Here is a 27,474-nt window from a genome sequence, read left to right as displayed (position 1 = left end):
GGACAGGGGCGACGCGTGACCGCGCGGGGCGGGCCGGGGCCGCCCGCGGTGCGCTCCCCCTCCCGGCGGGACAGGCAGTTTCCCCGTTTGTGGGGTTTTCCTTATGAACGCTATAAAGGCCCCATCCTGGCCCCCAACGCCGAGCATTTCCGTAGCGTCCCGCCCCCCATTTAGGTGCCACAGACCTGCTGTGACACACCGCGCAGCGGCCCGCTTCCTCTCGGCCCCCGCACCGTGTGGTGCTGAGGCAGCCCGTACTCACCCTCGGACGGCAAACACGCTCCAGCCTTTGCCGGTCTTGTTACGCGAGCCTCACTGGTGACCCCTGCTATCCAAAGGTAGAATAATTTTACAAGTTAATAGACTGTGTGACAGTCAGATGTGCCTGTGACTGATAAAACTGATTTAAGAGCACACGAGATCATTGCTGAGGCGTGGCGGGAGGAGTCCAGTGCAGTAATGGGCTGTATAGTGCTTGCTTGGTCTAATTCTAAGGAAACGTGGCCTACGGGGCTGTGTACTTTGTCTGTCTGCCAGTTCTTACCCTGGCTGACTTTAAATGATTTAGCCAATTTTAGCTAAATTTGATGAAAGGATAGGGGTTTTCAAAGGTACTAATTGTTCCAGCTGTGTAAAAATTATTATCTAGGTGAAGGGAAACATGTCCCCAAGAAGGAAAACTCATGTTTTCCTTATCAGTTGGCAGGTCAGGCCATGCACATGCACAGGATTCACCTAGTTTACACATGTGCAACTGCCTAAGGGTAAGAGCATCTAAAGTTTAGGATGTCCCTGGGGGATGTGTGGACAAATCATGTGAGCTTCCTGAACTCAGAAGCTAAACTAAAATGTGCCATCAAAATAGCCCTAAAATAGATATCCCCCATCTGCTTAGTGCAGAGCCCTCGGAAACCTTCTGTAGAATCTGAAACACAACATATTCCACAGGTTACTATTATATCAGGCTGAACTTGGGTGTGATCCTGTAGGGCAAGTTTTATTCTGACCTTGGGCACTACCAACAATGGTGAAAGTCTGAATGTATCAGAAAGGGATAGATACACACATGACTTGACAAAGTCCCCCTGTTATTTTCCAGTATTTTCTCCATTCCTTCTGGGCAGAAAGGATGGGTGAACACCATGTAACCTTGAAAACAGGAAAATATAAGTAACTGATGTGGAAGATACTTAAGAGGCAATGCAGTCTCTCACAAAGTAGAGTTAATTTGATAACATGACAAACATAAATTGTGCAGAGGGTGTATTTTACTTTTTAAATTAATACCTATGATTTTTTGGTATCCTTATATTACTTCTGTTGCACCATACTCTCAAAAAAGTCAGTTCATTTTGGGTTTTATTGCTTTCACTGTATAAAAGTGCTACCATTTAAAATATCATACTAATGAATTTATATTCACTGCAGCTCCATTGAGAGTATTTTTGTAGAATGAAGACTGTATTTGCTTCCACCTGGCTTACTCATCTTCTGAGATAACTAAATAACAAGAAGGGCATTTCAGGTTTGTAGGACATTTCTTATTTTAACTTCAGTGCATTGCTTCATTTTGGTAATACTCAGTATTTAATGGGTTGTGGGAAAAATACTATATCAAAAGAGAGCTTTCTGAATTAAATCCTTCATACCGTATACATGCTATATTTGAGTCAAATTGTTTTGTTTTACATATGCATTATTCAGAGTACTTTTATTCAGAACTTTTCAGAAATGTTCTTTCCAGTCTCATCTCTAAGAATGATTTATGGAATATCATGGTGGTTGTCAGAATGAAACTGGAAATTTTAGATGAAAAATTGTGACTACAATGTATAGGAATAGTAATGGCTCAATCCAGTCTTCTTGTGGTATAAAGGATAGCAACAATACACACTCTACAGATTGGCAATACTTCTGTTGTCTTTTAAGAATACAGCAGCAATGATAATATGAAGATCTCATACTCAGTTCATTGTACTTAGTACATCACTTATTTGCCAGATCAGACACTTTAGGTTGTAATGATCTAGTTAATAGTCTATTAAAGTCTTAAAGATTCTGTATCACATAAAATTGTCTTCCCCCTGGCCCCAGTGCATATGTATATAAATAAAACAACAAAATCTCCATATGACTCATATGGTTCTGACTCATTTTTATAACTAGGACCTGACTCATTTTTTTAAAATCTTCTTGGCCAAATGAGAACAAAATTTCTTCACAAAGATGATTCATTTACTGTTTAGAAGGTATATGAAAGTGGCCATTAGGGGGATGGTGTTCCTAAAACAAAACTACCCCAAATGAATAAATAGTTTCTGTGCACGATTTTCCTCTTATTTTCATTGTGGTACATGAGTTTTATCTTCAGCATATTCATCTGAATCATCCTCATCTATGCCATGTAGGGACAGAACTTGACTCTCTACAACTTAATGTAATGAGGAGTAAAAAAAGGAAAGTCGTATTAGAGAAAGGAAATGAATAGATGTTATTTTGCATAAAGTCTGTACTGAGTTAAAACCTAAACCAGGAAGGAAGTTGCCACCACTATGCTAGACGGGTGACATGAAAGGCAAGCAGCTTTTGAGAAAATCAGAACTCTTCAGATTAGTACTTGTAATAATTATTATGTTTATTTTATGTTTACCTGAATTTTTCAAAATCCATGAAGGTGAGTGAGTGATCGGCTTTTAAAATAGCTTTTTATTTATTCTGAAGTTGGCATTTGTTTTCCTAAAAGTGATGATTAGGATGCTGTACTCATACGGACTTTGCAAAGCATATAGATTCTTTTTTGTTAGATTTTCAACCGAGTTAATTATATATGGTAATTTGAAAGGAGTTTGTCATTCAATTACATAGACTGCAAAATTTTTGGTAACTATTTCCATGCAACTGTACTTTTACTATCTTCATCATAAAAGAAGTAGTTAAAATACGTATGTTCTTTTATAGTACGTATCATGTATTAAAAAATAACTTTTTATTTTAAAAGTTTCTATACCTAAATGCCTAAAAAACTTTGTACAATTAGTATCCAGTATGAGATGCTGTCTGTGAAAGAGATATGCAGTGGTAACCTGAAAAAAAGTAAAGCAGAATAGATGTAACTGAATGAAACAAATCTTTTAACATAAATGCAACACAAATTGTTGATCCTAAAGGTTGATACTGGATTTAGGATGAATGCAAAATATATGTGTGGAAGTTATACATTCAGTGCTTTCTTAAAAATCCATAAATAAATTAGTACTAAAAAAGTTTTGTCACATCCATTCCTAGGTAAGCTTTTGAATAGATAAATGTTACAATAAAAAGCATCCCTGTAACAGTGTGTATTCCCAGGCATCATAAAATAAATTATTTGTGAAGCATAAATTTCTGGAAAAAACTGTCAAAATATGTCCAGATTAGGTTACTTATATTTACATTTCTATTTTCACTAACCACAAAGAATAAACATGACAGTAACTAAAAAATAATTCATAGGTTTTTTAGTTTATAAACAAAATTGGTAAGCTGTCATAATTTTTAAATATCATAAAACTGATGAGTCAGTTTCAGATGTTGGAACAATTGATGTTTTACCTCCATGCAGAAGTAATCAAACTATTAGCTAGCACAGACACTGCAACTAAGCAATGACATGGCTATTACTAGAAGAAAACATTGACCTTACTGTCAAACATCAGAAAGTAATTAATTTCATTTTAATGGAATTGGATTTTCTATGGAAAAACACCCTGCAAATAGTGGCTTAATAAAGGAATTTCTTAATCACAGAACTTTCTAACATTAAGCACGTGGGTTACAGATCTTTGAATATACAGCAGTTTCTTAGAGATACTTTGCATGGTTTCATCTCAGTGATCCTCTTAACTCTTCAGGCCATCTGCGTTCAAATTTCACTAAACCCTTTCCACATCCCTAGTGATGTTTACGTTTGGGAGGGTGCTTCCCTGTCCTGCAGTAAGGAGCAAGCCTCTTGTGGGTACAGCTCTCTCTCTGCCATGTAATCAAACTTTCCCAGTGTTGCAGCTCTGTTTACAGTGTTCAACAAAGTATACCCCTCCCTAGAAAGTCCACAGCCCTTTGAGCTGGAAGAAAATAAAGTTTACTGATGCTAGATCATAATTTGAATGGTTTTCTCAGGAGAGATATTTCAAGAGGATGTTAAGAACCCCCCCTAACAGGACAACATTCAAATTTTTTCCACCCAGGTAACATGCCTTTTAAAAAAGATATCTACAGCATGGCTCACAGGCAGCTCTGGAGCCTGTTTACCCATGTGTGAAGTCCAAAATGGACTTCATAGTGCTGTACACAGACTGCTGCACAGCACACTCAGCAGATTCCCAAGTCCATGTACAAATTTCTTGGTGAAAGGGGTATGGCAGGGACTTAGCATTAATTGACCTTGAAAGCTGTAGCAGTGGTTTTAGACTGGTTGCCCAGATGCATCCACACCTTGCCATGAGAGCAGAGTAAGCATTCAATTTCCACTCCTCGCTTGCCTCCACAGAGCAGCTCTGCACAAAATGGCTCCTTCCACTGGAAGAATTTGACCTCGAGAGCCTGTTCCACTCCAGGTTGCATGGGTCAGATTGTAAGCGTTTCGAGGAAAATGTTTTGTCTTGCCTCAGGGAAAGATCAAGCCCTAAATTTTATTTGACATTTTTCCTTTTTGTATTAAAATTAATTATTTTCTTACCTGCATAGGATGTACATCTTACATTTCAATTTATTATGTTTTATAAGGAGTTTATGACTCTCTGATGTAGTGTTTGCAAAATGAAGATAATTGACTTTGGCATTGGATTTTAGATTTTATTTCTGTATCCTGTCTGAAATCTTTCGCTGAACTGTTTCTGAGGTCAGCCTGCTGCTATGTGAGCACAGGTGGCCTGCTGAAGCTGTCAGATTGCAGCTGAGCACTGGAACAATTAAAGGCTATGTTTTTCTCTCTATACATAAGGATTTATGAACATATTACTCCAATTACTCATGATGGAAGTTAGATGCAAAATTTCCTCTTCATAGAGATGCAAGGGTACTACCAAAATTGGAAGCTCAGCTACAAAACTATAGTCTAGTGCTGCATCAACTCCAGGAAGTGGTTGTTTGTATTCATAAATACATCTTTCATATGGGGGTCCCAGTAGGTTTTTATTTCATCTGAAAAAACAGTTCAAAATTAACTCTTGTAAAAATTCATGATTTGTACAATAAAGCCTTAGTTTAATGTGGAAGACAGCTTTAACACTCATTAATGATTAATTCTGTGTGGTTTTTGCTACTTGACAGAACTGTATTAATGTACTCTAGCTACAGCAATTTGGTACTGAAATTTGACTATGAATTCCAAAACTAATAGTCATATTGATTTGTGTTTGTTGACTGACTGTAAGAGAAGGTGAAGGGTGTGGTTAGAGGACTCAGCAGTGTTTCTGTGTGTTTTCACTGAGTGGTTTCAATGTCATAGAATTGTAGAATGCTTTGGGTTGGAGGGACCTTAAAGATCATCTAGTTCCACCCCCCCTGCCATGGGCAGGGACACCTTCCACCAGACCAGGTTGCTCAGAGCCCCGTCCAACCTGGCCTTGAACACTGCCAGGGAAAGGGCAGCCACAGCTTCTCTGGGCAACCTGTTCCAGTGTCTCACCACCCTCACAGTGAATGATTTCTTCCTTCTCTCTCATCTAAATCTACCCTCTTTCAGTTTAAAACCATTACCCCTCATCCTATCCCTGTACTCCCTGATAAAGAGTCCCTCCCCATCTTTCCTGTAGCCCCCTTTAGGTACTGGGAGGCTGCTATAAGGTCTCCCCAGAGCCTTCTCCAGGCTGAACCGCCCCAACTCTCTCAGCCTGTTCTCATCAGGGAGGTTTTCCAGCCCTCTGAACATCTTTGTGGCCTCCTCTGGACCCACTCAAGCAGGTCCATGTCCTTCTTATGTTGGGGGCCCAGAGCTGGAGACAGCGGTGCAGGTGGGGTCTCACGAGAGCAGAGCAGAGGGGCAGAATCACCTCCCTCAACCTGCTGGCCACACTTCTCTTGATGTAGCCCAGGAAAGAAAGTTGTGATAGAAAGTTTTTTTTCTGATTATGCTTTTTTTACAACATAACTGTACTGGTGTGTTGCAGCTGTGCAGTTCTAGGACTAAGTTCCCCCTCCAAACATGAGTGCTTTCATCTTCTTTTCAAATACAATCAGATTGGAGCAGCTTTGAAACAAGAATGTGACTAGATGCCACCAAATTCAAGTTAATATTACAAAAGCTTTCATACAATTCAGCAGTGAAATCCAGCATCTAGGTTATGGGAAGACTGTGCTTGCTTTCTCTCATTTGTTGATGCATTCAGTATGTTGCCATAACCATCGAGAAAGTGTATTTCATTGTAACACAGTTAAAGGATCTGTTACATGATGCTTCCATGCACATATTGTCCATGTGTCCTCTAACATTTGTCCATGTATCTTGGTAAAATGGTACTTTTTTTTTTTTTTTTTCAGCTAACACTGTAATTGTTTCGTGCATGGATACCTGTTCAGCAAATAACACCACTTTTCCACTTTGTACTTTCAACAATTCTTGCAAAAGATCAGTACAACAAAGAAGAGAAAACCAGACTATTTTACTGAAGGCCATTGTGAATCATTCCAATTTCCAAAATATTCCATGTATTTGCCAGTCCTCCAGGAGGGAACAACAGTCCCATACTAAACACACAGGGTGTGAATCCAAGAGAGATGTGAATGTTGATCATCGAGGATCTGGGTCAGTAGTTAAAAAAAGTAAGTAAGGGAAGAGAAATACTTAATTTTTATTACAACATAAAAGACATGGTTTTATTTGTAAGTTAAAAGAAAGTTATAGTATGCTGCTGGTTCTCCATGGTCTTTGCAAATCTATGAACAATGCTTTTTTTAGCTTGTCTTTGCATGGCTAGAAAATGCAGGTTTATATGCCAGATTCTCAGTGGCATTCATTCCTGGCTGTCAGTGAAACACGTTGGTAGAAAAATAACAATTTATTTTCTTTTTGAATCTTGTATAAAATTGGTCAGGTGTGTGTCATTATTTTCAGGAGGCTTTGTATTGGTCTCAAAGGAGGGTACTGCAAAAAAAGAGCGCCTTATCCAGTGGTGTCTGGAATATTTGTGTTGCAAATTCGACCTATGCCATCTGGCTTTTACAGATGCTCTTATATCCCCATCTTTATTATTTTAATTTTGCTAAATTTTCTAAAGTATTTCATTTCTTTTTAAAGAGTTGTAGTTTCTGTTCAGTTTTCACACTAAATTTGCTTTTAAATGTCATTGCGGAACTCTACATGTAGATTTCTGATATTATATGAAGATAGGTTGTGAGTAAGTGTCTGAAGAACTAATTCAAAGATAGTAACTATTCAGATGGCAGCTATACAAGAAATCACCATTTCCGTGCTTATAGTCTATGATATCCACAAGTGTGTGGTATCTGAAATGGCCTTGCGTGCTTCATAGAAGGCAGCACTGAAGGAGGATTGGCACAGCACTACAGAGAAGAGTTCAGCAACACTCACATCTTTTCAGAGCAGTAGCAGTGTATTCCTTCTGTGCCATATACACTTACAAAGTATCTGGAAAATTTTTGGAAAGAGGATGCTCCTGAATTTTGTTTTCCTGACATTGTCAGCAACAGGGGCAACAAGCCAAGTCCTGAATATAAGAAATGCAGTTCTTTTCCAACTGCATCATTTTCTTCTTAGAAAATAGCTGTCTTAACAAAGATGGAAAATAACAAAACAAAACGTGTGGACAAACTCTGTTCTCATACCTATACAACTGTAACAATTTGACAATGTCTCACCTACCTAGGTTTCTTATTAACATTTTTTGAGTCTCACAGCTTGTGTGGTTTGAAGTAAAATAAGGACCTTCTGCAACTGATAGCAGATAGACTAGATGCACACTTCAAATCTCTGTCATCATATGCTTTTTGTTTGGTTTTTATTTTTTATCATAGCCTGACTTTTGTCTGTTATCTTTGACAACAGATAACAAAACAACAAAAAACCCGAAAAGTTCCAAAGCTGGGAGTAAAGCAAAAAAGGGGCTGTGATTTGCAGGGGAAATACATTTTGTATAGATAATCAATACTTTTCAGATTTGTTCAGAATCACTTTACATGGTATCCTTTTGTCTATTTTATCATAATCAATAATGTAAAAGCCAACTGTATGTTTTTGCAAATGATTATTGTTCTTTCTGAGAGTTGTCTCTTTGTCTATCATATTATGTAATAATTTTGTTTTAATTTTTATTTCCAAAAGCAAGAGGCTCACTTGAAGTGAAAACAGAAGATGTTATTTATTTTTATAAATATTTTAATCTCACTATAGTTTCCGAGAAAGAAGGAGAGCATAATATTTACTACATGCTGGAAATCCAGATCAACAATTCTATAGTTGGAGGAAGAAATGCAGCTGGAGAATACCTAAATCATTCCTGTCTAGTGGCAATGATGGAAGACCAAAATGACTGTATAAATATTTCACTGCAACTGAAGTCTTACGTGGAATGTAAGTTACAAAGGAGAGTCAGAATGGAAATCAAACCAGAAACACTATAAATCTTGCAAAAAATCTCCAGTAGGTAGTTCTCTGCTTTCAGCAGCCATTTGAAAAGATTTAAGTATTTCACAAGAACAGAATACAATTTTGATCAACCCTTAGTAAAAGACCCTCTTTAGTAGGCAACTGATAGTTTTCATAGTGACTTAAAGCAGGTTTAGCTGGGGCTTTTTTTTTCCTAGAAGCAACACAGCAGAGTAAGTGTCTATACATTTTTTTTTGTTTAGTGGTGACAGACTCACAAATCACGTGTATGATAAACCTTGGAATTACTTTTTAATTCTCTCTGTTAATGGCATAAGCCTGTTGTCTTGGACTTAAATTTAAAAATTCCTGTTAACTTCAGTGGCAGAAGAACCAGTAGACAGGTTTGACTTTTCTTAATGTTGTACTGCAATATCCTACTATACAGCCTTATTACAGTACACTTGAAAGAGAAATCTTCAGAGGAACTAGGCTTAGTTTTCCCAGAGGACAATCTGTCAGCTTTTTAAATTTCCCTTTATGCTGCAGGAGTTTTTTGGCTGATTGCCTGACCACGGTCAGGGCTTCCAGCCTGCCTATATGCAACACTTGCCATCTGGGATTTGCTGAATTATTGCATTCATTTAGTTTTGTATGGCAAATGCATTTTATGCTGTACCTTTGCTGGAAAGATATCTGGTTTGGAGTTGGCTAAACCTATGTTAAATAAGTCCAGGTAAAATCCTAGAGAAGAGAGGACAGCTTACTTTTTTAATAGTTGGTAGCTCTAGCTACAAGAGGAGTATAGTTTGTAGCTTCAGCCTGCTAACTTGTGTCAAAACTATGATCTACCCACCCTTTGCTAATGGTGATTCACCTGGGAAGTAGTTATGTCAAATTAACAATGAAAGTTAACCATGCATATTTTTTCTATTTACTTCAAAACAAAGCTAAAGAGGTGCTTTTACTAAGCAGGGTTGATACAAGTCCTTACAAGTCACTACAAGATGAGGTGCTCTGTTTGAAAGGAGCCTAAATGGCTGTATAAGATATTTTTAGTTCTGAATTAGGAGGGATGAGCTGTGCTTACCTCAAAGAGCCATGGGGTTATTGGCAGTTACCTCATGACTTCTCAATGGAGAAGATACACAAGGGAAGTTGATGTAGGTCTAATTATACTATTCTAAGTCAAGGAAATGAAAACAGTCCTTTGGCTATAGTCTGTAATTTGATTTTATATGAGTAACAGTAACATAGTTGTTTTCTAAAATAATTATTTGACAATAATAAGGTATGCATTAACATGCAGCTGCCAAAGAAGCTTGAAAGGTCTTTCAAGCAGCTAGGGAGTAAAGTTCACCACATCCTTTCTGTGGTATGTAGTCCTGGCTTGTACTCAATACTGAACTAATTCCCTGTGGAATGTGGGTGCATTTCTGCAGCAGCTGTTGTCCAAAAGAGCAGCCTACCTCCTACACCCAGTCAAATGCCGATTCTCCCCCAAGGCAGCTCTAGTTAAATGAACTCCTAGAGGTGTCCGGTTGGTGGCATTTTTTTACTTTTAGATAAGAAAATTCCTATATGTAGAATCTTACTTTCTCCTATAGATGAAGATGAGCCAGGAGGTTGAGAATGGCAGTACAGGCCTGTGTTGGACAGTGGACCAATTCCTTCTGTGCTCCATCCAAACAACGAGGGCATTATATATTAAATATAAACATTGATCTCTGAAGCATTTTCTTCTTGGCTGAGTTGCATATAGCAGTTTATACAAAGAGGAAATATTTTCACTTAGCTACATGTAACTATTTTAGACACAGGGAGATAAATACAGGTGAAAAAGAAGCTAAATTCTAGACAGGAAATGCAATTTCAAACAAAGCAAGCTGAAAGAAAAAGGCGTAATCTTCTCTGTTTTAAATTTTTATCTGTGGGGGTAGGCATGGTCCAAAACCTAACAAGATCAAATGTTCTGCTCTTCTCTGTCAGTGATTTCCTGCTTCCTTTTCTCTCTTCTACATTTTATGGACAGTTCCAATGTGTATGACGAAGATCATTTGGCTCACTATGATTCCAGTAGTTTTTGTGTTTACTATTTCAATTGTCATCTACAAAATAGTCCAAGAAAATGAACAAAACTGTAAGTAACTAAAAGTCATCTACATGAATTTAAATTTCTGTGCAATGAAAAATATATTAATTTACAATGACAAAGCTGTTGATTATTAATGTGGTTCAGACACCAATATTTTAATTGTAATATCGTAAAAGCTCTTTATAGAGAGACTGAAAAACTCAGATGATTGATATTATCACCTCTCACCTCTGAATTGTGGATGTAAATCCAGGTTTATTGATGGTGAATGAAATAAGGTTTTTTTGACAGATGCTTGGTGGCCTATGATCTTTGGTGATACAAACTTCTGGTTTCAGACTGATTCCAGTAGAAAAACAATTACAGATGAACCTTGTTAAAGGTCTTAAGCAGAAATATAAGCAGATCGAAATACCCTTTCCTTCCTCAAGATGATTCATCTAGGTCATGGTCAAGAAAAATTACAGGATAGACATGAGGAGATATGCACTCAACTGTCCTAAAACCTGGTTATCTAAATTCAGCAGTGGTGTAATTGCATACAGGTCAACCAAGCTGTGTCTTCTTAACCCCAGAGATGAATTAAGCCCAAATAACATTTCTTCTCTTTGCTGTTATTTTAGCAAATAAAATATTGCTGTGATTTCTGAATCAATATTATTCACTATTCCAAGTGATTAAAACTTTTCTGTGAAAGAACTTGTCTTTAGTTCAGAGACTGAAACAATTGCTTTTACAGAATGCCTTCACCAGCCAAGACAGGCTCTTCCTATGCAATTCACATGGGATATAGGTTGAAATCAGTATTTCTTCTAGCAATATACAGTGAAGAAAGCAAGAATAAGTGTAGGAGTACCCTGAGCTTGAGACTTTTAAGTAATCAAGATAAATTCCTCTGCATAAAAACAATGCAGAAAATAGACCGCTTGTCAGCTGCTGGTCCTTGTTTTTCATCCCAAGTCAGAGGTAGAAGGAGGTACAGGGAGCACACTCTCTTTCATCAGTATGAAAAGAGTGTTAGTTCACCTGTTACCTGAGATAATAGCTCTTAGATGCTTTGCACAGCAGTTTGCTGAGACTTTCTGCCTGCATCAGCCCTGAATGGGCAGAAAGCCTCTGGACAACCAGCATTTAGTTGCTGTTACCAGGCAGATGTCCATTCCCCTTGTAGTCCGGAGCTGCTGAAAGGAGACCTTGGTCACAGGGGTAATAAACAATTGATAAGCCATATCCATTCCCCTGATCATCCTTACTGTATCCACAGGCAGTTTTGTAATGAAAGAGCAATAGGAGTCTAGCTTTAATCATAACTGAACACAAGAAAGAAGAGTGCCCACACATAAAATGTTTCTGTGATTTTTTTGCATAAGGTAAATATTTCATGCATATATCTTTAATGAATAAGAAATAGTTGCTTAAAATTACAAATATGTGTCCCTCCCCAAATGATTAAAGAAACTCCTTACCCATCTTGGTTACAATACATGATCTTTTACTTACTGCTAGAACCAATTTTTGAGACCTATTTTATATATGTAAAAATCCCATAAAGTGTAAATTAGTCTTTACAAGTGGGATATTAAATGCTCTAGTTTAAAGGATTTTTATTTGTAATTTGAAAGCTACGTATAATTGTCATGAGTATGATTTTCTATGTTTGAGTCATAGCATCCAATTTTTAATGCAGAAATATTAGTAGTGATGATTAATGATTTACTGCTTTTATTCTGAAACATCAGTTTTCTGTTAAATGCATGTTTTTCAGAATTGTCATGGACACAAGCAGGAGGAAAAGATGCCCTTTTGAGGCTTCTAATTATTGATTTGCTTCTAGAATACATTTTATGTTAGTAGAGGAATAGTGGTTTTATTAGTTACATTTATAATATAAAAATGATAAACAACATGAATATGTTACTTATAAAAAGACAAGGTGCATAAAAATCAGATTTAAGGGTTGTATTCCTTGTGTGTATATATTATGATGCCACCTTTAATTGCAGGTCTACATACTGCTTTTTCCCAGTGGTGCCCAAAGAACACAGCAGAAATACTAGTATGTGACTCAAACAGCTGCTAAGAATTTTTCCAGTCATAGTTCAGTTAGTAGTTTTACTCTTAATTTCTGAGCACCACTGAAAGCTGTTATGAAATATGGAATTATTCATTTCCTCTTGAGACCTTGCAAGGCATTCTGCTAGGCAGACTCTGAAACATTGAGTTATTTCCATGAGTGCATAAAATAGAATATCCAAATAAACTTGGTGGAGGTTACAACTGATCCGTGACAAAGGAGCTAAATTAGAAATTAGTCCTTTTGCCTTTTTGTTTCCACTCTTGTCTTACGACCACTTCCAGAGCTTCCTTTGACATTAACCATTACAGTGCATACTTAGGGCTTCAGTGCATTAGATCTCCACTGGTTATTCATTAAAAAATAATGACCTAAATAATGCTAATTTAATTAATTTCTTAAAGCTGAAGTTTTCTAGTGTTCTCAAAACAAAAAGACAAAAATCAAATCTGTTACATAGAATTGGAATGAGCCTGTCATCAGAAGCTGGCTGAGCCCTGAGCTGCTGTCATTTTAGAACAGAGCTAACCATAACAGCTGCACAATCATCTGCAATAACCCCACCAAGAGCACAGTATTAAGAGAGCAGCAGAAGGATGGAAAGACTTGAGGAGATTATGAATTGGGTGCTGAGGAGCAGTCAGAGGTGTTCAACCCAGTTCTTTCTTTTTCACTCTGAGTGGTGTAGAGGTTGCTCTCAAACTGTGCTTCCAAAGATGAACACCCCACACTTGCAAAAAATCTGTCAGCTTCCTAGGACAGTACTGGAACATGTACTTTTTGGATAACCTTCAATTTGTTCAAGGTACATGGTATAGAAAAGGGAAGGAATAATTTAAGAGGGCCAGACCTAAATGGAATTTACAGAAAATTTCATTCAGGGAAATATAAAACATGTGGCCCTTGGTTTTCCTCATCACCTTATTTCAAAACCTTCCTGTTTTTTCATGGAAGGTGTTCAACAATTTAAGAATAAGGGCTTTACCAGTTTTCCTTCTAATCAGTGCTGTATCTATAGCTGAGGATAACACATTTTGTTTAAAACAGATTGTAAACACAGAGTAGCAACATTCATTTCTACTATTCTAAGAAGAAAGGGTTCCAGGCATGCAAGAAGAACCATATCTGCTACTAAAATTCTTCCTTTTCCTGGTAAGTAATATAAAATAAAACCCCAACAAATCTTGAGTCATGAGGAGGTCAAGAAAGACCTTTGAAGTATTTCCTGTCAAGGGATGCTTCAGGTTTATTTCAGAGTTACCTTGATCCTACACAAATTTGATCTGGCTTATTTTATGGAAACATTTTTATATCATAAAGAAATAATTCTGACAATAAAACTATAAGAAGACTAATTTATATCATGTGGGAATGCTTCTCCCAGTCTTCCAAATGTCTTGCATTAATGACTTGTTACCTCCTTTTAATTTTTGGTCATGTTGTGTGCCACATTTAAGGTTGGACAGCTGAGTGCTTTGTGTGTGTATGAAAACTATAGAGACATGTACATATGTATATGTATGCTCTATGTGTTTATGACCCTTGATAAAATCTGCTACCAAAGGATGGAATGTATGGCTGTAGCAGGACTCAGAGAATGGCTCTGCTGGCACTCTGTAGCCTATTTCCAGCAAAAAATTCTCTCAAAGTGCAATTTTCTTGTTTCGGATAGGAATTAAAATGTGGTCTTCTGAGATTGTAGAATGTTTAGCACAGATCAATTAAATGACATGGATAAACTCAAAGTTTTGGTTCCAGAAATTACAATTTGATAACAAATCTCTGAGGGGAAATTAGGAGCTATAGCTCTGAGTGTTACAGATATTGATCAAAGTCATATGCTTTAATAAATTCCATGGATTCTGGTTTCACGAAGGGAGCTCTATCTTTAAAAAAAATAATGTGAACACATAGAATAATAGCTCTGAATGGCAAACCAACTTCCCTCCAAAACAAGAATAACTAAAAAGCCAGCAAATGAAAAAATGGTTTTATATTTGTCTAGGCTTGGGTACTTCACTCTTTGTCTTGTTAGTTCTTCAGGAGTTAAGAGGAGACTCAGTAATTCCTCTCTACAACTCAGTAACTCATGGCATTTCAATTTTACCTAGAAAAGAGCGAATAGCTCCTTGTCTGTCTGAACTCTCCTGCAAGTAAAATTTATGCTCCTCACTTTTAAAGCACTGGCTACCTCTAAGATATATTTATGAGCTCATTATTTTTGTCCCACAGGAAAGGAATTGTCTTTCTGACATCTTTTGTGTTGAGTAGCTTCACTAACACCATACCTGTTTTATCAGCATGTTCACATGGTATTTTTAATGTTGTATATCCAAAGGCATTTTTGATAATGGAGTTTTATGGAAATTCAAATCTAGTTTTACTAGATTTCACTGAAGAGAACAGGAACCCCTTATTGGTCTGTCATTATTACTTCTATATTTGTCCCACTTCAATCTATATGTTTAACGTAGAAAGATGCTTAGTTCTATGAACTGCTGTAATGAGTTTTATTTTAATATGAAATTCCTTGATTTCATACACCATAATTCCAGTCAGTGCAGTCAATTTCCCCAGTTTATACTAACATAATTTAAATTGGAATCAAGACTATATAAAAAGAGTTTATTCTTTCTATAGATGCTAAATTTTAAGATTTGCTACGGTGATAATGGATTATAAATAACTATGGCTGACTTCTTCGACAGCCCTTGCTAATATTTTCACTATCATTAGTGCATAGCTTGGAATCTTGAAACAAAACATTGAGGTCCACTGAAGACAATATAACCACCCTGGAAACACGGTAACAAGACTAAACTATATATCTGAGAGGATGTGACAGTATATCATATAGCTGAAAAGATGTATAGATATTACACTAAAAGGTTATCCAAAGTTCAGAAAGGATAAGGGAAGAAAAAGAAAGAAACCTATACTTCCAGAATGAGGATGATTTCCTGGGTAAATTCAGGAAATTATTGTCTTAATATAACTGTGGTCCTACAAAAAGATAATTTACAACATGGGTGCTTATTTTGTGAAACTGTTAGTGACTCTGTGCCCATGAACCATTACCATTAAGTCTGGTGGCCAGAGGAAAGAAGGAAAAATGTATAGTATGTTCTCTAGAGTACGATTTAAATTACAGCCTTCCAAATTCACGGTACTACAAAGAATTGAGCCCATATAGTGAGGATAGGGGGGCTTTAAAGCATTCTGGTCATAAATGTTGACTAACCATTGTCTGTGGTGTTAAGCCAAAAAAAGGAGACATTAGTGCATAGGCTGTACAGAATGTGTTTTCTAGACTTTGGATCTGGTCCTGCCATTGCGTTTATGTAAAACAGTCCCTTGAATGGTATGAATTGACAAAGTACAGTTGCCCTTAAATGCAGCCACAGGAAAAGGGAAAGAGGATGCTTTTTCTGTAGTGTGAGAAGTAAGTACTCTTTAAGTGGCTGATCTGTATTTCCAGACACAGAGCATTTTTGTATCAAATAGAATTTGATAGTAGTAGAACATGGAAAATAATCCATAGAAGAAAAGTCAATTCCTCGCTTTGTGTGTTCATGACAGAGAATCTTAGGGAGATTCCCACATAAGAGACTGATTGCAAGAATTTCTTTGAGGAGCTTTCTCAAATCAAAGAGGCAGTAGAAGAGGTTTTGCAACAACTTAATAAATTAATAATAGCAATTAGGAGGACTAGACAGTATTCCCCACAGTGTTTTAAAAGAACCCAGATAGAAACTGCCAAACTGTCATGTGCATCTTACTGCTTAAATCAGCCTCAGTTCCAGAGAAAGGGAAGGCAGCTATACTTACCCTGCTGTTATAACTTCTCCTGAGCCCACTTTCCCTAAACCACTTTAGTACCTTTTCCACTACCCGTAACAGATTAAGTATAGCTATTCTCATATAGCTATATCCCCCAAAAAATAAGCCTGTGAACACAGTACAGAATTACTTGTTGGGAGCAGCGAGTGTGTGAGAACAGTACACTACATTATTAAAAAAAATAAAAAGTTGCACAGGAAACAGATTGCATAAATCAGGGTGTTTAATACCTAGACTGAATCTGCCTAGCAGTGTTTTTTCATTGCAGAAATTTCATTACTATAATTATACAGGTTATACTTAAATGTCAATTTATATTACTAGAAGTCTATCACTATAAATTCCTTTTTAGACCTTCTTTTCCTAGCATAAGAATGACATTCCTTGTTTATTTTTATCCTATTTTGAAAGTAGCATAAGGCCTATTCTGAAAAAAAAAAAAAGGCTTGCTCCCATGCCTATGCTAGAATGGGACTCATGTAATTAATATCATCATGTTATTACTCTACACTCTGTGTGGACAACCTTAGTTGAAACATAATGCCTTGTTCTATGTTGCTCGAATGGTATACTTTCATTTTCAATGATACTCCTTTGGCTCATGCAATCACAGTTTGGTTCATTACATTTTAGGATACAAATACAGAATTACTTGACTGACTTGTTGGGCTCACAGTAATGCAAATTTAATTCTGATCAATAGTAATTTTATAATTCATCCTGAAAGAAGGACGTTGCAGGATCGTGGTGACAACCAGGACTCAGAGAATAAAACCTCAGGGTTTCTGGCCTGCAGTTGTTTTCTGGACTGTTTAGATTTTGTGTCATTCAGAGCATTTGACAGCTGTAATTTGCACATAAGAAACAACAAGACAAATTTCCTCTAAGTAATTTGAATTCCTGTATTCTTTTCTATGCTATCTGATTAAAATAACAGCTCCTCTCCTACAAGATTAGGGGAAACAGGCAAAATTCTGCCACCTCTCTGATGTGTTGCTACAGCTTCAGGTTAGTTGATGGTTTGGAAACAGAAGCAAATGCTGACTCGGTAGTGTCAGGGCGGGCATCCCAATGAATTCACTCACTCCTTGTATTCTGCAATACATTGTAGCAAAGAGGACATGCAAGATACATATTCTACAGCAGCAAATAGATGCAAAGCCAAGAAAGGAGAAATTTGTTTAATGATGGCCAAATAAAGCATCACCTATTTGATTCTGATTATTCTCAGTTCCTGACATAGCTGAAAAATAATTTTCCTTTCCTCTGCAACTTAGATGAATAATGCTGGGAAAAGCAAAGCTTGTAAGAGTATTCAATATTTAACACAGATTTACATGTTTCTGAGAAGAAACATTTCCAGAGAAAAATGTGAAACCTTATTACCATTTTGGGGCTTTCCCTTATTTTTCAGATGGGAAGATAAAATCTATAGGATGTAGGTAATTTTAGGGAGCTTTTTATAGCCCCTTGTATGCTTTCCTTAGAGCACTGATGCAAAAGGGGCCATTTCTCTGCTCAATTTGAATGCATGCAGAACACAGGCTCTGAAGGGAGTATCAGCCTACATTCCCCTTCTCTCCAGGTTCATCCTGAAGGCAAAACAAGATCCGTTACTATTTTTAAAACTACCCCAGTTTTATTTTAACTTTGCTTTTCATATTCGGTTTCTTAATTTCCAAGATCCAAACTCTACTTTTAAATTGCATCTGTAAAGAGAGAAGCCCAAATGATATAGTCAGTGGAGAAGGGATGTAGCTAAATCCCAGTTCATTCTCTTGTTATGAACTCAGTAGAAACCCATTTGTAGGTTTGCAGAAGTTATGGATGATCAGGGACAGGATACAAAACGTGGCTAGTGCTTTCAGGAGTTCCTGACATGTATCTGCATCTCTAGGCATTGAAATCCCACTGAAAAACTGGCTGTCCACCTCTGCCTTGTGTTCAGATAGGTCTCAATTATTTTTGAGTTTGCAGATTCAATGTTTAGCACTATGCAGATGTATTTGCAGTTTAATAATATTGATAAAAATTATTTTAACTTTTAATAGTGAAAACCAGCAAACAAGAGAGTCCACTTACTGCACAGACCACAAAGATACTGCCCATAATTCCTGAACAAGAGCACTGTCACGTGGGTGCATCAACTGTAGAAGGTAATTACCATACAGCTCCAATTATTGTTTGCCTCATATTTTTAGAATTAATAGTATGCAATATCTGCTCAAAATAAATTACTACTTCTTTTAGTCAAGTATATGAGAGGACTAACTGGAAAATGTGTTTTGTGAGAGGTAGGTGGGAGGGAAACAAAATCAACTTTCCTTTTGCTACCAAGAGTAATCTATAAACTATTGTGTTAGCCTTTTAAACCCTGTGTGTCCCTGAGGGCCTAAGTGCAAATTCTGACCCTATTTTTCTGGTGTAGCATATTGTGTTCTGGACTTCAGCATTATGCTGGTATTTGTTTCTGATAAGGGCAGTGGAAGAAGCAATTTGCAAATGATCTCTGAAGAAAGTCACATTTGGAATAGTTTGCTGATCAAATCCCCCAAACAAAAGAAATCAATCGCTCTGTCATTATGACACCTGTCACAAGGAATGATGAAAAGTTGGTTTCAGCTTGGAGCTAAAACTAGTCTTCTACTTCTAACATTCTCCATCCCCTTACTCCACTAATTGTTTCAGGAAGTCCAGATGTAAGGAAACAAGTTTGAAAAAAAATGTGCAGTAATAGATACCTCTTCCTGGCAATACTTGTAATGCCTAGAAACAGAACAGATGCTACTTGAATAAGTAATACAGACTAATACATCAATTGCATAGACAAGGTTGTGGCTACGTGCACACATTATGTTTGTTACTGTTGATGGTGAATTTTTTAGGTTGAAAGCTTAAGAATGTCCTCTACATCTATTTAAATTGAATGGAGTTTTATTGGAAACTCAATAACATGTCATGCTATCTTTTTAATGTGTTAAAAAATTGATGTACTGAAGAGCAGTATGATTTTTGTGCTTCATGCGGAACCATAAACAATGAAATTGTATATTGAGAACAGAGTTAAAGAAGACATTTTGAACAGCATTGCTTACAAAAGATGGGGTACTGCCATAATAAATTAGTAATTGAGCTAGATTGTTTGGCTTTTGAGAGAGACTAGCTGGGTTACAGGACAGTGTAATATAGTAATTAAAAATACTGACCACTTTTTAAGTGATTCTAATCCATAGAATTTACAAGGATTTACAAAAAATAAAGGTTGTCATTATTACTATTCTAAAATGAGGATTTCAGGGGGCAGAAACAGATAGCATGATCTGGGAAGTCCGTGACAGATAAGAGCAGTTCTCAGATCATCTGAGTTCAGCTGTTTGCCATTTGTACATCACAAGCCTCTGCTGAGTGAGCAGGCCCTTTCTGCAGGCCAGCTTCTTCCTTTCTACAGGGACTCCTCCAAACCACTTCAGTACTGGACTGTTTGTTTTTCTGATACCTGTCAACTGTCTCTCAGGTAAACCTTTATCTTCCCATATCCCTGTCTGCTACTTACCTGCTCACCTTAATTGTTTCCTGTGACAACATTTACTCTCAGGTTAAAAATAAGACATTTCTAAGGTTGTCATAGGATGTGTTGCTAAGGGGGTGCTCACTGGTATTCAGTGCCTTCATTTATACAGTATTATGGCTGATCAGCAGCATGCTTTGTCCTTCCAGGATGTTGAGTTCACCAAAACTCATTTTTTAGAAGCAGAAAAAAAAAGGTTACAGCCCATTCCTGTGCAAATGTAACTTGTGTTCTTAGAGGTGGGAGTAACCACTGGTATCAACCTGCTAGCACTCCTTTTGCTTTCATTATCTTAAGTGATATGTATTAGGGGGTAGAAAGAAGAGATGGAACAACTTTGCAGATCTTTGGTTGCTCTGTGAGACAATATATGAGATCCAGGAGATTTTGAGATTAAGTTATCCCTTTCCTTAATCTCTGGGTCAGTGACTGAAAGAAAAAGATTTGGTATCTTGACAAACCCCAAATACCTTGTTCCAGTGCTGCTCTGTTTAGAAGCAGGCTCATTTTCCAAGTCACAATGGAGTCTTCCTGTCAGAAGGACTGCTGGCAGTGAGGTGAAAGCTGGATGTGGTACAGGGGATTAATGCCAAATACATGAAATTGTAATGTTACATGACATTGTGTGAGATTAGACCATGTGGCCAGAGAGGCAGGAACTTAGATATAGATCGTGCCTTTCATCATGTTAGGTTTTGAATAACATTTCTCAAAGGAATACTGTTTTAAAGCTAAATACTCTGTGAGAATAATAAAAGCACTTTCTGCTTTAGTTTTGCTTCACTTCCTGCAAAGAAGCACTTCCTCCTTCATCTGATAAGGTCAGATACAACTCATTACTACTTGTGTTTGTGGGTGGTTTACTGGCTAACAACACTGCAATTACAGGAAAGCTTGCTAGCTAAAAGTCCTTTTGGTTACTTAGGCTGTGGAAGGAGATTGTGGTCTACTTCTTTTATGAGTGCTAGGGTTGTCTCTATGAAGTCTCTTGAACGCTAAAGACTAGTTTACTCAACAGGGAGGAGCTGGCTGCATTAGAAGTGCCACATGTGAACAGCTGAGCACTGAGACTGAAAAACACCAAGATTGTCAATTCTGTTAATTGAATCAAGACACTTACAGACTACATCAACTTGATAAAAACCTGGGGTTTTTTGTCCAAGAAGGAGGTAGGGCAGAGATAAGAAGTGTGTACCAGGTGCTGCTTGATCAAAGCATCATCTTTGTATCACAGTACCAGCTGCTTCCCTGAGTCACATGCATTTCAGACCACTAATAACAAGAGCCTCAAAGAGGAAGGGTTCCAGCCTGAGCTCCACTGCGTTTAATGCTACCATCTGCCCTCGGTCTGGCTGGCAAGAGTTACCTGCCCTGGATCAGATAGGCAAGATGAGGAGAGACATAGCATTTCTGAGTTATGATTTTCCTCATCTCCAGCTAGCTGAAGCTGCACTTGGAGAAATCATTAACCACAGCACAGTGCTTATTTGACTTCTGTGTAAGGAGGTTGGCTACACAGCAGGCGTGGTAGGTATAAGAGGTAGGAGGAGGAGGTGGAAAAGCAAGGATCACTCATCACCATCATTATTGCTACTGAGTTGCAGAACCTGCTGATGGCCTCAGCAATGGCCCTTAACCCAACACACTGAAAGAGGAAAGGTTCAACAGCATTGCTTTTAGCCACAGGAATTTAGTAAGTTAAAAATCCGGATCAGACAGGTGAGCAAATTAAAAGGCCTATTATTTGCTTGTTGCTCCAGTCTTGATCAGTAATCAATGACACATTGCTACTTTCTGGTGAATTTTTACTTTTATGTCAGGAAAAAGACATGTTTCTTTTTATAAAGGTCTCTTTAATGTCTTTATATTTAGGACAATACCGTTGATCATAGAATGTAAGTATATTGATAAACATATGACCTGCATGGTCAGGTTTAGCAATATACTTATATCCTCTGTGTATATTTGTATGTGTGCACAGAGATACATGCACATGCTCCATTACTTACTGTACATTGGTTACTATCACACTGATGGCCAATTCACCTAATAAAAAAAATGTACCAACTCTGCACTCATACCTTTGCCAAGGGGAATGTTTTCAATAGGTAGCTTAATGTCTCTGTGTATTTTCACAGTAACTGTTATTATTACATTTGAGTGCTGAAGTTAAGAATCCTCCTCTGGTTTTGATATCTTTCATTAAACCACCATATTAGCAACTGTTCTGGAATAAATGAGTGACCCAAATCTCTCAAGTGTCTCAAGACAGTCCTCTTTTTACATATAACAGCAGTAGATGTATTTCCTCAGTGCTGTCAAAGGGTGACTTTAATTACTGTAAATTTCAAGGCTGCTGTTTATTTAAGTAGGAAGCATGAACATTTTATTCAGGGCAAGTATTTGCATTCAGAGGCAATGCTGTTCAGGGGACAGCATGTTAGAATAAGGCTCTGGAGACCCAACTTCTTATGTCTCTGCCAGCTCATTACTAATTTGCACCATGTTCCTCCTCAGCTAAAAGAGACATTGTGTAGTGCTTTTAACTTACAAAGCACTACTTGCATCAACGGGTACTTTTAACTTTAAGAGTACTACTTGCATCAGCTATTATTTTTAGCAGCTCTGAAATGCTGTGGGATGTGTATCTGGGTCTGCTTTTTTTTTTTTTAAGTGCCAGCAATGAATATGCTCTTCCATGACAGATGAAAAGACAGAAACAAGAAGCTGGACTGATAGTAAGAGATCTGGGAGAGCAGATCAGAAGGATAAATACTGAATTTATATATTGAAGCAAAGCTAACAGCTCCCTTTACTTAAAAAAAATGCAGCATGCAAAACCATAAGAGGACTAATGTTTCTGAACACACTTGATTCAGTGGCTGTTCCCTAAAACAGCAGGAGCAAAGCATAACTGGAGTAAGAAATAGAAGCAGGCAAGTAAGAGTCAAATCACCAAACGCCCCTATACATGACAAACAGCCTATCTGAAGGTGTTGTAGCATTCAGCAAGATGATTTTACTGACGGTAGCCTGGAAATCATTGTTACGTAGGGAAGGTTTTGGCTAAACTTGCCCTTGGAAGCTTAAGAAATCCTGTCCCAAGGAGTGACCTCTCTGTGTTTGTGTCCTGCCCTTGTGGCCATGCAGCTTTTCCCAGTGGTGGGGTGTTTTGCCAATTATCAGGCCTCGCATAAAGGACACAGCCAGCATAAAGATAAACCAATAACCAAATTGTATCTGATACAAAAGGGTCAGTACAGGGGTGAGCACTGGGGGTACAAAGAAGTCAGATTATACGTAATCCACATCAATCCCACTGACCCCAACACCACCACCACACAACCAACAATGGGTGGAATAAATGGTGAAATGCAGTCTCCCATAGAAGGAATGGGAGACAACCAAGTCAGCAAGCCAAACACATAAGACCAAGGAAGCCACACACCGAAACTCTACACAGACCACATTTACAAAGGCCAGACCTGACTGGAGCCCAGTCCCAGGAGGTCCTTCCCCAACAGGAAACTCTGCAAAATGCATCCACCTCACAAACAGACACTGTCCCTGCCTGTAAGTGGTCCCAGCTTTTATCCTTAAGTGGGACACCTGACCTTTGCTTACTTAATGCCGACACCTGGGGCTCATTTACCCAATGGCTCTCCCTGCCAGGCCGGCCGCACCCTGGAGGGAAGCCTAAAGGCAAACTCACCCCCCCTTTGGGAAGGGCTGTGGGAATCACCCATATGTCAACCTTAATTTGGGGCTTGGGGTTGAAACCCCAACATTTCATGGGGCCACATGGGGTCTGGGCAGACTGGCTGTGCAGGTCTCACTGGCCTCTTCCAAAGTGCACCAAAGGTGCACTTCAGTTTTACAGTGATCAGGGCAGAATAAAAATCGCATGTGTATAGCATGAAGCATAATGGTGAGACCTCTCCTGCCCTCTCTTCTGTCCTCTACCTGTTTAAGGGGAGACACCATTGTATTCTCTGAATCCAAAGAATATTAATGGATTTCATGAATAATGAAAAACAGAACAAGTCTTCTCTCTTATTTGGGGAAATCAGAGACAGGTACAGACCTGACAGTTCCTGGATGAAGTACTGCCATTTTATGAAAAAAGAAAGCAGGAAAACTCAGTGCCTTAAAGCCAACTGTTGTGGACTTTCTTTTTTTTTGGAGGGGGGTAAAAAATGTCTAGTGTCATGCTCTGAGCTGTTGCTGGATCAAATTCATACAAATTGGTCACTATTACCCTTAACACTTTATTTACTGCATCAATCTCTTTGACAGTCAATGCCCCAAGGCCAAGATGACACAATCTTGGTGTCCTGCCTCCCATTAATTCTCTTAATAAAACCAGTGGACATGTCAAAGGCTGCATAAAATAATGAAATTTCCACATCAGCAATCACCAATGATTTTTAGTTCACTTCCTTTCACGGTTGACACTTCCATCTCTCTTTGTAAAGAGCTTTGAGATCTTTGGACACATGAGGTGCTTCACATCTCTGTATTTCTTTCTGAATAACAGTGTAGCTGTATAGTTAGGTAAGACAAGTTGGTCTCCCAGTGAATATAGAATTTAAGGCACAATCTTGTCTTCAGGTGAAATGGATAATAAAACTGGAATGTAAGGTAGATGACAGGTAAGTGACAGGGAATGATGCACAGGGGAACCGTGTGTATGGCTAAAAAGGTGAAAACCTCTTTCGCAGAAATTGTAAAATAAAAGGAGTTGACGGGTCCCTTTCCTCTCTTACAACCTAAAAACACGTGGACACAAAACCTCCCGTGTGGGGTGGTTGGCACAAGAGATCAGTAAGTAACTAAGTGTATGAGAGGCTGATTCCTATCCAGCTGCATTCAGAGTATCACCACTGCTGACATTTTCTAAGGATACCTTCCCCTAGCAATCTAGAAATTTAATCATACAGATTCCAATCTCATGCCAGGAAAATTCAATGCAGGTCCACCTAGGGTATTACCTGGGCTTTGGCTCAGGCCCCTGCTTTCTTCCTGAAGAGATCTTTAAATGCCATCATTGCAGAACTTAGTAGCACAAACAGAAAGGGCAACTAAAAGTATTCTTTGCCTGCTTTTCCTTATATGATTGTGGCTTTACAAAAATGTTTTCATATTTAAAAGAATCTCTCTCTCTCTCTCTCTGTCTTTGAGCAAGACACCCACACAAACAACAGAAGATACAAATTATGCAGGGAAAACAGTGAAACTCATAGTTCAAAACATTCTAGCAGAGGCATATACCAGTGTACTCAGGAGAGAGAGAAAGATTACAGTTAAGCTGTTTTTATAAATCATGTATATATTTGTAAAGAACAGTAGGTGTGATTTTAAATTGCTGAGATCTTTCTAATTAGCCTTTTGACACTTTTTCTGAAAAACATAATTTCAGTACTCCGAAATGATAGTACTGTGGTTAAAGTCATCATAAAATTGGACGTGATGCTGCTGAAGGCAGGAGTTCCTACCAGTACTGGCATACTGGGTTTGCCAGTTGGCCATTTTTGTAAGAAAGACCTCAGTTTTTATGCTTTCATGAATTTCTGTAGACTACTATGAAAAAAATGTATGCCCACATGCAGCTTTAAATTGTTTTCAGGACTGTATGCAGTCATTCAGTTACATATTTATTTTTTTAATATCATGAAAGAAAATTTCTCTCCTGTTTCTGCTTCCATAATAGATTCAAGTCTTAATCATACACTAAAATGAAAACTCTTCTCGGTACGAAAGAGCTCACAGAATCAGATTGCTGAGCACATTCCAGGGTACTTGGCACAGTTATTGGGCTCTGCATAAAATGCATGCCAGGATGTGCTTCTCTCCAAAACAGACACTTAAGAGGTTTTTGAAGGGAAGCTCTCCTGCTTGCTTGCAGAACTGGACTGTAATGGGTACTGTGAAGGCTGTTTAAAGCCACTGTTCCATTAGCCGGCATCAATTTTTGATGCATTGTATCCTGCCTACACTTGCCATTTTCTAGCTCGTCCCAGCACCTACTGCCTCCAGTATGATTTCACAGCCAGGGAACTTTTCTTATTCCAGTTCTTATGATGTAAAGGAAAAGGGAGACAGATGTTCTTATTGGGCCTGCAGCTACATGAACTACCAGAATGGGTGACAAGCTGCATTTGCTTTTCACTCAGTGTGAGATTAAGTACAGAAATCCTGTGCTTTCCCCTGCCCCGCCCCAGGTTTTTAGGTTCCCCAAAAACTAAATTGAGCTTCATTGGGATCTGGGCATTTTTCTATTTCAAGTTCCTTATCACATGCTACTCTGGGAGCTGCAGTGCAAATTTTAAGTCTCATTGATAATTACTGAGGAGTATTTTTCACTTGGATATTGTGAAAAAGCTGCTCTTATTTCATTGTTTCCAATTTTGTTCTACTGTATACAAGTATAGTACAGGAAATGCAGTTGGGCACAGGATTGCAAATTCTTCCATCCAGCTGGTGGTTCAGATTGGTCTGTTTAAAATTTTTCCCATTGGGATAATTTAGCTTATTTTGGCTCAGCTGTAGTAAGACCTTGTTAATACTCCAAATTTACTTCTGAACACATTGCTGCAGGTAGAGTAGCTCATGAAGAGATGTCCAGGAGCCAACACAGAGCAAGAGATTCTGGAGTGGAGGCAGATATCACACAAAACTCTTCTTATCTAAATGCCAGGAGGGAAGAAGAGAGTGAAGCCTACTCAGATATTTGAAGGAAATCACCACTTACCTTTAAAAGTCAGTTCCAGACGGAGCTCAGTGTAGATGGAGACACTGCAGAAAGCCAGTTTGAAACACTTCAGCCAGGAGGACATGGTGAATGCCCTCTAGGGCAGCTTTTGGTTCTGCCTGGTCCCACATTGCCAAGCTTCCCTGGAAGTGAATAAGGCCCAGTGCTTCCCACTCAGTTTCCTGTATCACTCATGGGGCAGGCACTTTCCCAAATCCCCAGGTTTCATTCACAGGTCTTTTGCTCCAATCTGATGTGTATCATCTGTCCGCCTCTTAGTGACAATGTTGTTTTGTTTTGTAATAAAGAGAATTCATTACTGTGAAAGACAAAAGAATGGCATCAGTATAAATTAGGAAAGAATTAATGTCCTCTTTTTTTTTTTTTGATACTGTTTTCTTTAGTTTCAGATGCTGACATATGAACTATCACTACTACTGGATGAAAGAAGACACATCATACACCACAGAAGAAAATATCTTCGTTTCCAGTTTGGGGAACTAAGTTATCTGTCTTTTCATGAGAATGCCAACTATGCATTTTAGTTGAGAAGCTCCATTTTATC

The 27,474-nt window shown here is 38.1% G+C and overlaps 1 protein-coding gene across 1 annotated transcript; it reads left to right on the top strand.

The window, feature by feature from the left end:
• Positions 1–2,568: 2,568 nt before the first annotated feature.
• Positions 2,569–26,892, top strand: TMEM156 (transmembrane protein 156). Its single transcript, XM_026846957.1, has 8 exons — positions 2,569–2,674; positions 6,517–6,798; positions 8,318–8,566; positions 10,614–10,721; positions 13,795–13,902; positions 18,642–18,746; positions 25,578–25,691; positions 26,756–26,892. The coding sequence occupies exons 1-8, from the start codon at positions 2,569–2,571 to the stop codon at positions 26,890–26,892; spliced, it is 1,209 nt and encodes a 402-aa protein (XP_026702758.1).
• The last annotated feature ends 582 nt before the right edge of the window (positions 26,893–27,474 follow it).

This window comes from Athene cunicularia, assembly GCF_003259725.1.
Source record: "Athene cunicularia isolate RWA chromosome 4 unlocalized genomic scaffold, athCun1 chr4_part1, whole genome shotgun sequence".
NCBI classification, from domain to species: Eukaryota; Metazoa; Chordata; class Aves; order Strigiformes; family Strigidae; genus Athene; species Athene cunicularia.
This window is presented reverse-complemented; position numbering and strand designations above follow the sequence as displayed.

Bases quoted from the DNA above. Each gene is read 5' to 3' on its own strand.
- TMEM156 (XM_026846957.1), top strand. From the start codon at position 2,569: ATGAAAGGCAAGCAGCTTTTGAGAAAATCAGAACTCTTCAGATTAGTA. The intron at 2,675-6,516 runs GTGAGTGAGTGA...TTTTTTTTTCAG, and splicing joins ATTTTTCAAAATCCATGAAG to CTAACACTGTAATTGTTTCG. The intron at 18,747-25,577 runs GTAATTACCATA...ACATAATTTCAG, and splicing joins GGGTGCATCAACTGTAGAAG to TACTCCGAAATGATAGTACT.